Source organism: Calidris pugnax, unplaced genomic scaffold (genome assembly GCF_001431845.1).
Source record: "Calidris pugnax isolate Ruff unplaced genomic scaffold, ASM143184v1 scaffold421, whole genome shotgun sequence".
Taxonomy (NCBI): Eukaryota; Metazoa; Chordata; class Aves; order Charadriiformes; family Scolopacidae; genus Calidris; species Calidris pugnax.
The window spans coordinates 210,793-221,065 of record NW_015091166.1 but is presented as its reverse complement, the minus strand read 5'-3'; the positions used below and the strand labels follow the sequence as shown (position 1 = coordinate 221,065).

Genomic DNA, 10,273 nt, shown 5'->3' with positions numbered 1-10,273 from the left:
CCCCCCCAGCAGGGCTGGCCCTTCTCCTGCCCCTATGGGGCAGGAAACCCCCCCCTCAGCCAGGGGGGCTGGTGTGGAGGCTCCCCCCCCCCACCTCCTCTACCTGCTCGGAAGGTTTTATTCCCTTTATTTATTCTAGCAATAAGAAGTGGGATGTTTATACCCTCGGCAGTCGGGAACCCAAACAGAATATAGTGTTCTGCACCCGAGGCAGTTATTTATGGCTTGTGGCTAAAGCTGATAACGCTTCCTCCAGAGACCTGCCTGCACTCTGCAATAAAGCAATTGCACGTTATAGATTAATAGGCATTTCATCTGGACAGAGGAATCGGGAGCCGGACGCTGCCGGAGCCACGCGAGAGCCCGTGGGGCAGGAGGGTGCTGTGATTCCTCCAGCCCGGGACGGGCATCAGCTCGCCAAAGCTTTCAAAGAGCTGGATCCGGGCCAAAACCATTGGCCTTAATTCATTAGTCAACTCAATTTCGCTGGCTTCGCAAATAAGGACTTTGTCTGAGATGGGGAAACGGAGCAGAGCAGCTATTGTGCCCCGGGAGCGGGCAGAAAGGGCCCTTTGAGGGGGACACTCTGCTGGAATAAAAGTCACTTTTATCCCAGAATAATTAGCGTGCTCTGAGTACACTAATTATTCCGCCATAAAGGGACTTTTATTCCCGAGCAGCGCATCCGCGCGGGGAGCTGCTCTGGATTCTGGTCCACCTGCCCGTGTGAACGCGGTGCCCGCGCCGGGGACAACCCGGCTCCTGGGGACCCCACCAACCACCCTGGGGTCCCAACCAGAGGGAAAAGGGGGTTTCACCCCTGCGAGGCAGAGAGAAGTCCCCCCAGGAGACACAGGGGCTCCAAGAGGCCGGAGAGCAGTGGGATGAGGACAAGGACCTGGAGACCCAGTCACATCTCCAGCCACCAGGTCCCCTTCTGAGGTCCTCGGGGTACATCTCCCAGACAAGGTCACGGAGCCACCACGCCACATGCCACCGTCTCCTGCTATTTCAAGGTCTCCCCAGGAGAAAACAACCCACAACAGAGCCCGTTCCCCCAAGAAAACAACCCTCCTGCCCGAGCTCCCTGCCCGCTCAGGGCTTCCAGCCATCACCCCCCAGTCCCCAAAAGCCAACCTGAGGGGCGTGCGAGGACACAGCCCCCACGTCTGGAGCCCGGCACTGCCCAGGAGTCACAGCCCCCCAGCAGTGAGCCCCAAACCCCAGCAAAGTGAACCCTAAAGCCACGTGTGGGGCCACCGGGTTTGTCACCGCTGGGATCGGCCACACAGGACCCCACTGTGTCCCCACACACCGGGCCAAGGGACCGGGGCCGATTTCCTCGGCACTGCACTGCTCCCAGCCCCCCCGTGCTTTAAGAGGTAAAGGAGAAAAAAAAAGTCCTTGGCGTGGTGAGATGTCCCATCTGCTCATAACTGGTAAAAATGGCCAGAGAGGAACCCGGTGAGGTTATTCCTGCTCCGATGCTGCGCCCCAGACACCACCCTGCCCCCTCGGCAGCGATGAACCGCTCACCCGGTTCGCTCGGGTGCTCCGAGGGGGTTGCTGCAGGTCAGGGATCCCGGTTTGCCTGGTTTTTACCTTCAGCAAGTTGCAGGAAAAGACATCTTTTAAGACCTGAAAGGGTATGGGGCTCTGGGGGCTTTGCGGGACGACAGCATCGGAGCAGCAGTGGAGGAGAAGACCGAGCTGGTGGGTAAGCATGGCACTTGGCTCCAAATCCACTCTTCCATGCGGAAAAATCTCCTCCAGGCCACGAGAGGAGATGCTGAGGGAACCTGCCTGGAAGGCCGGGAGCAGGCACTGACCACGGGGCCACCAGCCAGGAGTAGCCACCGGGGGTGACAGGGGACATGTCCCACAGCGTGGACACGTCCACAGTGGCCTGTGGAGGTTTCAGCCCATTTTTTCAGGACTGGGGCAGGAAATTTCCTTCCTTGGACACGGAGCAGGAATAGCAGTCCCTGCTCGGGGGCAGAGGCGGTGGCACAGCCCGACCCCCGGCGCGGCGTTTGCCCCCCGCGCCCCGCAGCATCCGCCCGGAGCGCTGGGAAGGCGGCCGCCGCGGGGCGGGAAGTATTAAAAACCCAAGTGCTTCCTTTTCCAAACAATAAAAAAGGCCCCACGACACCCGCCGTGCCGAGTGCTGGGAGGAAACCCTTCGCAGCCTTCTCCTGCCTCCGTCTGCCCGGAGCGACGGGGTCCGGCACCGGGACGCGCGCCCGAGGGAGGACGGGGCCACCCAAGCCCCTCGTGCTTCAGGATGCCGCTGGCCCCGGGGTCAAAGCCACCCCTGAGTGTCATGATCAGCTGGAGCCACCCTCCCAGCCCCAAATCCAGCTGGGCACGGCCGAGGGGCATCAAGCTGGGGATGGGTGACACACATGTCCCTGGAGGAGGGTGCTCTGAGCTGCATTTGGCACGTGGAGGGGGGTGGGCACCCCCCGGCAGTGCCCCCCATCAGCCAGCAGAGCAGAGAGGGGCAGGGGGGGTCACGCTGCCGCTCCCTGGTGCCGCAGCATCACGCTGGTGGCACGAGCATCCGCGGCCACATCCCATCCTTTCGGCCACCGCATTCGTATTCCGAGCACAGCACGGAGAGGAAAAATCACTGGGCACATCCTGGGGGGGGTGGCGTGTGCCGAGGGATGGTGAGGGGCTCTGGGGGGGGCCCAGGGTGTGATAATGCAGAGGGAGGGGACACTGGGGGGGCACTGAGCCTCAAAGAGGTGCGGGGGCCGCGGCGCAGCCGTCGCCGTGCGGATGCGGGACCCTGTGACGCGCGGTCCCCGGCGGCGGCGGCGGCGCCTGCGAACAAAGAGCTGCACCTTATTAAGCAAATGGATGAGATTGATGCGCTTCTCGGCTCTGGGCAGATTAAAATTACAATTTACCCGGCAGCCCCACAGCAAACAAAACCCAGCCACCCCCCCCCAGCAAGGCCGGGGCAGAGGAGGAGCAGCAGCAGGATGGCTTGGGGAGCCTTCGTCCCCCCCCCCAGCTGAAATCCTCCTCCTCGGTTTGGTCACCAAGGGATGCAGATGAGAGGCCTGAGTCCAGCAGCAAGTCTAAAAGCAGCGATTCCTTCCCTCGCCCCCACGCCCCCCATCACTGGCCACCAGCTCACTGGTCCCTCGCCCATCCCAGACCACTGCACCAGGACGCGACCACCAACCCCCACCCACCCTCACCACGGTCTCGTTTAGAGAAACGATATCTTGCAAGAGGCTAATTAGTCCACTCAATTAAAGATGCAACTTCCAACTCGATTAGGCTCCCTCCCAGCCACCCGCAATCCCCACCGACACCTCAATCCTCACGTTTTGGACCCTTCGCACCTTCACCGCTCCCCGGAGCCGGGGCTGCTCTTCCCGACCCTCCCCTTGGTGGCACCTTGAGGGACACTCCGAGCTGCCAGCAAGGTCATTATCCAACATTTCAGCTGCCAACCCCGCCAGCCCTTCGCTCCACACGGTGCTGGGACAGTCCCTGATCCTGCAAAGCATCTGCATGATTGCAGCTCCCGCTGCTCCGCTCCCCTGGCTAAGAAAGGACATTGTGAGTCTATATTTAGCCCCAAAAATGGCTGGACGGCGGTGGGGAAAGCAGCCTCGCTCAAGGGAGTAACATCCAGCAAAACTCTCCTCCCCGGCTCACCCAGTACTTTTCCTTCTTAAAATATAAGAGGCGCAGAGCGAAGAAAACAAGAAGTTTGAGCCGAATTAGAAAATGCTGAAAATATTTGGTGCTGCTGGCGGCTGGCAGGTCAGCCTGCCAAGGTACATTAAATGGAAGTGACTGAAAAGTTAAGTCAACAGCAAAAACCTGGCCTGTAAATAGGGTGAGTCAGAGCCGCGCTGGCTCACGATGCCCCAAGGAGAGGAAAGAGCATCCCCTCCATGGTCGGAGGCGGCGCGGACGGAGCCGAAGCTCCAGCCGGGAAAGGCAACGCTCGACGGCGCCGGACCCAAAGCCTCCCCGGTGCTCGGCGAGGCCCTGGCACGTGGCACATCCCACCCGGTTGCCACTGGCCACCCCGGTCGCCCATGAATCACAGAATCTTCTGGGTTGGAAGGGACCTTCAAGATCATCTTGTCCAACCGTCAACCTCATTTTGACAAAAATAGACACCCCCACAACAAACAAGGAGCATCATCACTAAACCAGACCTCCCAGCACCACATCAACCCGGCTTTTGAACACCTCCAGGGATGGGGCCTCAACCCCCTCCCTGGGCAGCCCATTCCAAGGGCTGAGAACCCTTTCAGGGAAAAAATTGTTCCTAATATCCAGCCTGAACCTCCCCTGGCGCAACTTGAGGCCATTTCCTCTCGTCCTGTCGCCTGGGACTTGAGAAAAGAGACCGACCCCCACCTCTCTACCCCCTCCTTTCAGGGAGTTGGAGAGAGCAAGAAGGTCTCCCCTCAGCCTCCTCTTCTCCAGGCTGAACACCCCCAGCTCCCTCAGCCTCTCCTCATCAGACTTATTCTCCAGACCCCTCACCAGCTTTGTCGCCCTTCTCTGGACCCGCTCCGGCACCTCAATGTCTTTTTTATGGTAGGGGGCCCAAAACTGGACACGGCACTCGAGGTGAGGCCTCGCACAGCATTTGGTCCAGCACCAGCAGAGTCCTTCCTCCCCCACCACCACCCCAGGGTAAAATGGGGCTCAGTGGCCTCGACGCCTCCCCCCTGCACGACCACAATGCAGACAGGGACCAGAAGTGCATCCCCCTCCCCAGGGAACAGCGGCCGCTTCACCCAGAGGAGCTGGGAGGGTCCTGGGGAGCAGCAGACCCTGGTAAGGGTTTGGGGGGGGACAGGCCCCAGCCCCCGGCTGCCGATGGAGGATCGGAGCGTCCCCGCTCGCAGAGGGACGTTCCCGGGAATGCTGCCAGCCACGCTCCCCGGGAGGTGACAGAGATAAAATTGAGTCCAAGCACAAGGAGAGTCTTGTCTCCCCGGCAAAGCGGGGACCACAGGAAGGAAACGGGCAGGAGCATCCACCGCTCCCCGGATGAGTCAGCCGCTGCCTCCAGGAGCCAGCACCATCTCCAGGGACCCCATTTCCCACTGGATTCATCCCAGACCCTTCAGCCGAGCCCTGGGATGAGCTGGGAGCAGGATGGCTTTGGTCCCGGCCGAGGCGCTGCCGGCAGAAGGGCAGCTTTTGGAGCGGTGCAGCCCCCGAGGAGGGCTGTGGGTCGGCCAGGGGGTCTCAGGGGCACCGGGGCGAGGACTTTTATCGGCGGGGTTGACACATAGAAGGTGCTCGACACAAAATCTGGGAACCGAAATCATTGGATGGGCCTGGAAGAGGAACCTCCTGCCCCGTGACGAAGCCGCAGTCTCACCCGCCGGTTACCGCCGCGCTCATCGTGCCGACTCAGCAGGACCACGGCACGGCCTGTCCCTCCCCGGGCTCTCCACGGCTCCCCAGGGCCTGGCCCTGACCATCCCACGGGTTGGGGAAGCCCCCCCCAGACACCCTCTCCCCTGGGCAAAGGGCATTCCCAGGGGCACGTGCTCCCCACACCGCTCTGGGGGGGCTCCTCGGGGGGTGGGCGAGCTGGCCACTGTCCCTGCTGCAAGGCCATCCATGAGGAGCTTGGGAAGCCATCCCAAAATCCCAGAGCGCTGTGGGTGGTCATGGAGATGCCCTCAGCTTCTTCTGCCCCCCCAGGGTATTGAAGGCAGCAAAACCCCCAGGCAGGGAAGGGGGGGCCCCCCCTCAGAGCTTCCCCAGCGCTCGCGAGATGCCGGCGAGACCTCGCCAGCAGGATCCACCTGACAGCGAGAGCAGCTCCCTCCTCTCCATCACCGGCTGCCGCCGCTGTCACCGCACGGAAACGAGCCCCACAACAACCCTCTGGCAGGACACGGCACCGGGCAGCCCACGGTGCACGTCAGTGGGGTGCTACGGACCCCCACGTGCCCAATTCCCCCCCCTGGCCACCACAGGAGACAACGGGATGACCCCGGGAGACAACGGGATGCAACCACGGCCCTCGAGCAGCAGCTGGGTCCCCCCAGAGAGGGAAGGGACAGGGTCCTTTCCCAAACATCCCCACACCCCAGACAGCAGAAGGACACTTTTGGGGGCCAAACCCCCCCGCCTCCAAGCTGCTCGTGTCACCCCCCGCCAGACCCAAGGGCTGTGTGTCTGGGCACCCCACGGAGGAGCTGGTTTATGAAGCTTTTCCCTTAACTCATCTCTGCTTTTCTGCTCTGATCCTGCTGTCTCGGCAAGGACATGGGGATGCCACGCGCAGGAGGACGGAGCCCTCACCAGCCAGTGCACCGGGCAGGAGACCAGTGAGACCAGTCCTGCCCCACCAGGAGCCAGCCAGGGCCCAGGTACAGGCTGGTGGCCAAGAAGAACCAACAAACACCAAAGCGGGGCCAGAAGAGGAGGCTCTGGGGGCCAGGGCCTTTGAGGAACAGGGGGGACTGGGACAGTTTTGCTCCCCATCAGCCCAACTGGTTCTTGACACTGGGAAAAGCATCCCCAGCTGGAAGGTGCGAGCGGCCCCCGGGCTCCTGCCAAGCCCATGGAAATGGCACAGCCAGAAGAAGAAGGGGCGAGCGGTGGGGCTGGGACACCGAAACGAGGGGATGTCACAGCTGCTCCCACCTCCGCTGCCACCCACAGCCCAGGAACAGCTTTGGAAGCTGTGAGAAGGCAACATCTTGGTTTCACCCCCAAAAAGGGGCAGCGCTGCCAGGGACGCTCCGCTCCTGCCCCATCCTCTCCACGTCACCGCACGTCACCGGACGGGGAGGACGTGGGATGGGGTTTGGAGCCTCCCGGACGCCGCAGCAGCACTTGGGGGGACGCTGCCATCCCACAGCAGCCCCACGGGGCTCCCGTCCTTCCCACCTTCTGCTGGGTCTTGCCAGGATGCTCCACAGGGTGGGGGGGATGCCACGTACCCCCCATCCCCACCACCGCACGGAGGAGCCGCTGGCCAGACCTCTCTGCAGCCCCCCCGACAGCCTTCTTCCCCCAGCAGCCCCCAAAAACTCCTCTCCCCACCTCTGCTGAACCCCGCGTGGCTCTGGGCATGTCCACGCACGCCCCGGGAAGCGGCGTGGGCACACACACACGTGGGCACACACGTGGGCACAGGAGACACGTCAGACCCCCACCACCACCACCACCACAGCGGCACGAGGGAAGCGCTGCAAGAAACACCGCAGCCACCCTTAACCATCCCAAAGCAGAAGCGGGGTGACCCCTGTCTGCCCTCACCCCCTTCCCAAAAGGCTGCCCAGCTCTGCCCACCGGGGCAGCGGGACCTGGGGAAGCTCCACACCAACCAGTCAGTGCCCTTTGTCCCCCCTGGAAAAGCCTGTGTGTCCCCCCCCATCCCACCAGCTGGACTTTGCCTTTCCCTTCTCCCGCAGCCAAAGCCAGGAATAAACGAAGAGCTTCCAAGCGCTGCCAACCGGGTTTGGGGGAAGCTGGGGCTCTGCACCCCATTTGGGGACCCCTTGCACCCCACTGCCTGTGGCACCAGGGCAGCACCGGCTCCGGCACAGCTCCCCCAGAGCCCTGCCGCGGGCACCGGGCACCCAGGGAAACGAGAGCTGGGCCAAGACACCAGCTTTGGTGCCACCGAGGTGTCACCTTCTGCTTCCCAGCCCTGTTGGAGCAGGGGGGCACCCCTCACCCCACAGACTGGCACAGCTCCTGCCCCGGCTCTCAGGGGGGGGCCCCTCACCCCACAGATTGGCACAGCTCCTGCCCCGGCTCTCAGGGGGGGGCCCCTCACCCCACAGATTGGCACAGCTCCTGCCCCGGCTCTCAGGGGGGGGCCCCTCACCCCACAGATTGGCACAGCTCCTGCCCCGGCTCTCAGGGGGGGGCCCCTCACCCCACAGATTGGCACAGCTCCTGCCCCGGCTCTCAGGGGGGGGCCCCTCACCCCACAGATTGGCACAGCTCCTGCCCCGGCTCTCAGGGGGGGGCCCCTCACCCCACAGATTGGCACAGCTCCTGCCCCGGCTCTCAGGGGGGGGCCCCTCACCCCACAGATTGGCACAGCTCCTGCCCCGGCTCTCAGGGGGGGGCCCCTCACCCCACAGATTGGCACAGCTCCTGCCCCGGCTCTCAGGGGGGGGCCCCTCACCCCACAGATTGGCACAGCTCCTGCCCCGGCTCTCAGGGGGGGGCCCCTCACCCCACAGATTGGCACAGCTCCTGCCCCGGCTCTCAGGGGGGGGCCCCTCACCCCACAGATTGGCACAGCTCCTGCCCCGGCTCTCAGGGGGGGGCCCCTCACCCCACAGATTGGCACAGCTCCTGCCCCGGCTCTCAGGGGGGGGCCCCTCACCCCACAGATTGGCACAGCTCCTGCCCCGGCTCTCAGGGGGGGGCCCCTCACCCCACAGATTGGCACAGCTCCTGCCCCGGCTCTCAGGGGGGGGCCCCTCACCCCACAGATTGGCACAGCTCCTGCCCCGGCTCTCAGGGGGGGGCCCCTCACCCCACAGATTGGCACAGCTCCTGCCCCGGCTCTCAGGGGGGGGCCCCTCACCCCACAGATTGGCACAGCTCCTGCCCCGGCTCTCAGGGGGGGGCCCCTCACCCCACAGATTGGCACAGCTCCTGCCCCGGCTCTCAGGGGGGGGCCCCTCACCCCACAGATTGGCACAGCTCCTGCCCCGGCTCTCAGGGGGGGGCCCCTCACCCCACAGATTGGCACAGCTCCTGCCCCGGCTCTCAGGGGGGGGCCCCTCACCCCACAGATTGGCACAGCTCCTGCCCCGGCTCTCAGGGGGGGGCCCCTCACCCCACAGATTGGCACAGCTCCTGCCCCGGCTCTCAGGGGGGGGCCCCTCACCCCACAGATTGGCACAGCTCCTGCCCCGGCTCTCAGGGGGGGACCCCTCACCCCGCTGGGCTGCCCAAAGCTCCAGGGGGTTCAGAACGACTCCTCACCCCCAGCATCACCCCAAGGAGCCCCTCGGGAGGTGCCACTGGAAGGAGAAGGGGCATCTCCACGCTGGCTTTTGCCCCACTCCAGCTTGTGGGGCGGAGAGGGATGGAGGAACTTCCCTCCAACACATCATCCTCCTGCAGCCCCGTTTCCAAAGGCAACGCAGCTTATGCAATGAGTGATGCCTGTCCCTCCCGCCCCCACCAAATTCGGGAGCCACCACCGAGTGGGGACGACGCCTCCGAGCCCCGGGGTCCCCAAGGAGCCGGGGGTTGGGGTCGGTGACCCCGGCTGATCACCATCACCTGCAGCGCCGAGCTGGTGCCAGCGGGTCAATCAACCCTGCGCTAACGACCGCGCGGGTGTCAGCTGAGCAGGGGGGGCTGCAGGGTGCCGGGAGCTTCTCCGCTCCTGCGACCCTCCCTAATTAAACACCCGGACGTCCAGCGGGGCAAGGAGGGATGGAAACCACAGGCTCCAGCCTCCTGCAGCCCCAAACACTAATTTGGGGCAGGGATCTGTCCCAAACCTCCTCCTCCTCCTCCATCCCTGCGACCTGGTGGTTGGTGGTGGGTCGGGCACTGCCACGACACCAAACGCCGGCAGCTTCGCTCCGGGGTGGGCAAAGAGAGGGTTTTTTTCCCCAAAAAAACCCTCGCTAATCGATCGCTCCAACCTCCCGCCTTCATCCAGGCCGTTCCCATCCGGACAGAGGGAATCCGTAAGAGGAAAGAGGAGAGAGAGCCAAGTCGGAGCCCCAAATCTCTCTGGTTTAAAAGGAAAAAAACAGGCTCCTGCCCCGCAAGGAACTTCTCCGCTGCCGGTTCCTGGCTCGTGGGGCTGCCAGCTCCCCAAAAAGCACTCAGGCTGCCAAGAGCAGCCCCTTGGACATTGAAAAGCCCGGCCATTGAGCTGACGAGCTCGCTCAAGTATTTACTGAATAGATCAATAATAGGAAGGGAATGAACAAACGAGACGACGACGACGACGTGCGCAGCTTGGAAAAAATAAAAAAAAGCGGCTGGCAGGGAAGGCCGGACGGACAGACAGACAGAAAAATGGACAGACAGACCAAAAAATGGACAGACAGACCGAAAAACGGACAGACAGACAGACAGACAGCCCCATCGCTGGGTAAACATTTCCCCAGTGCCACCAGATCGGCCCCGGCCAAACTCCGCAGCGGGGGCTGCCGCGGCCCCGGGGTTGTGCAAGAGTCGGGGTGTGGGGCCTGTCAAAGGCAGCCCCCTGGGGAGTAGGGGGGGACCCCCCGGGACCCCCCCCAGCCCCCCGGGACCACCCCAACCCCCC

At 63.6% G+C, this 10,273-nt stretch overlaps 1 protein-coding gene across 1 annotated transcript in view; it reads right to left on the bottom strand.

The window, feature by feature from the left end:
- LRP1 (LDL receptor related protein 1) overlaps positions 1 to 5,397 on the bottom strand; it is a 116,789-nt gene extending 111,392 nt beyond the window's left edge. Inside the window, exons 1-2 of the mRNA XM_014959362.1 lie at positions 5,375 to 5,397; positions 2,726 to 2,889 (exon numbers count right to left, since the gene is read on the bottom strand). Of these exons, the coding sequence (XP_014814848.1) occupies positions 2,726 to 2,889; positions 5,375 to 5,397 (187 nt within the window). The remainder of the gene's footprint in view (positions 1 to 2,725; positions 2,890 to 5,374) is intronic.
- Between the last annotated feature and the right edge of the window lie 4,876 nt (positions 5,398 to 10,273).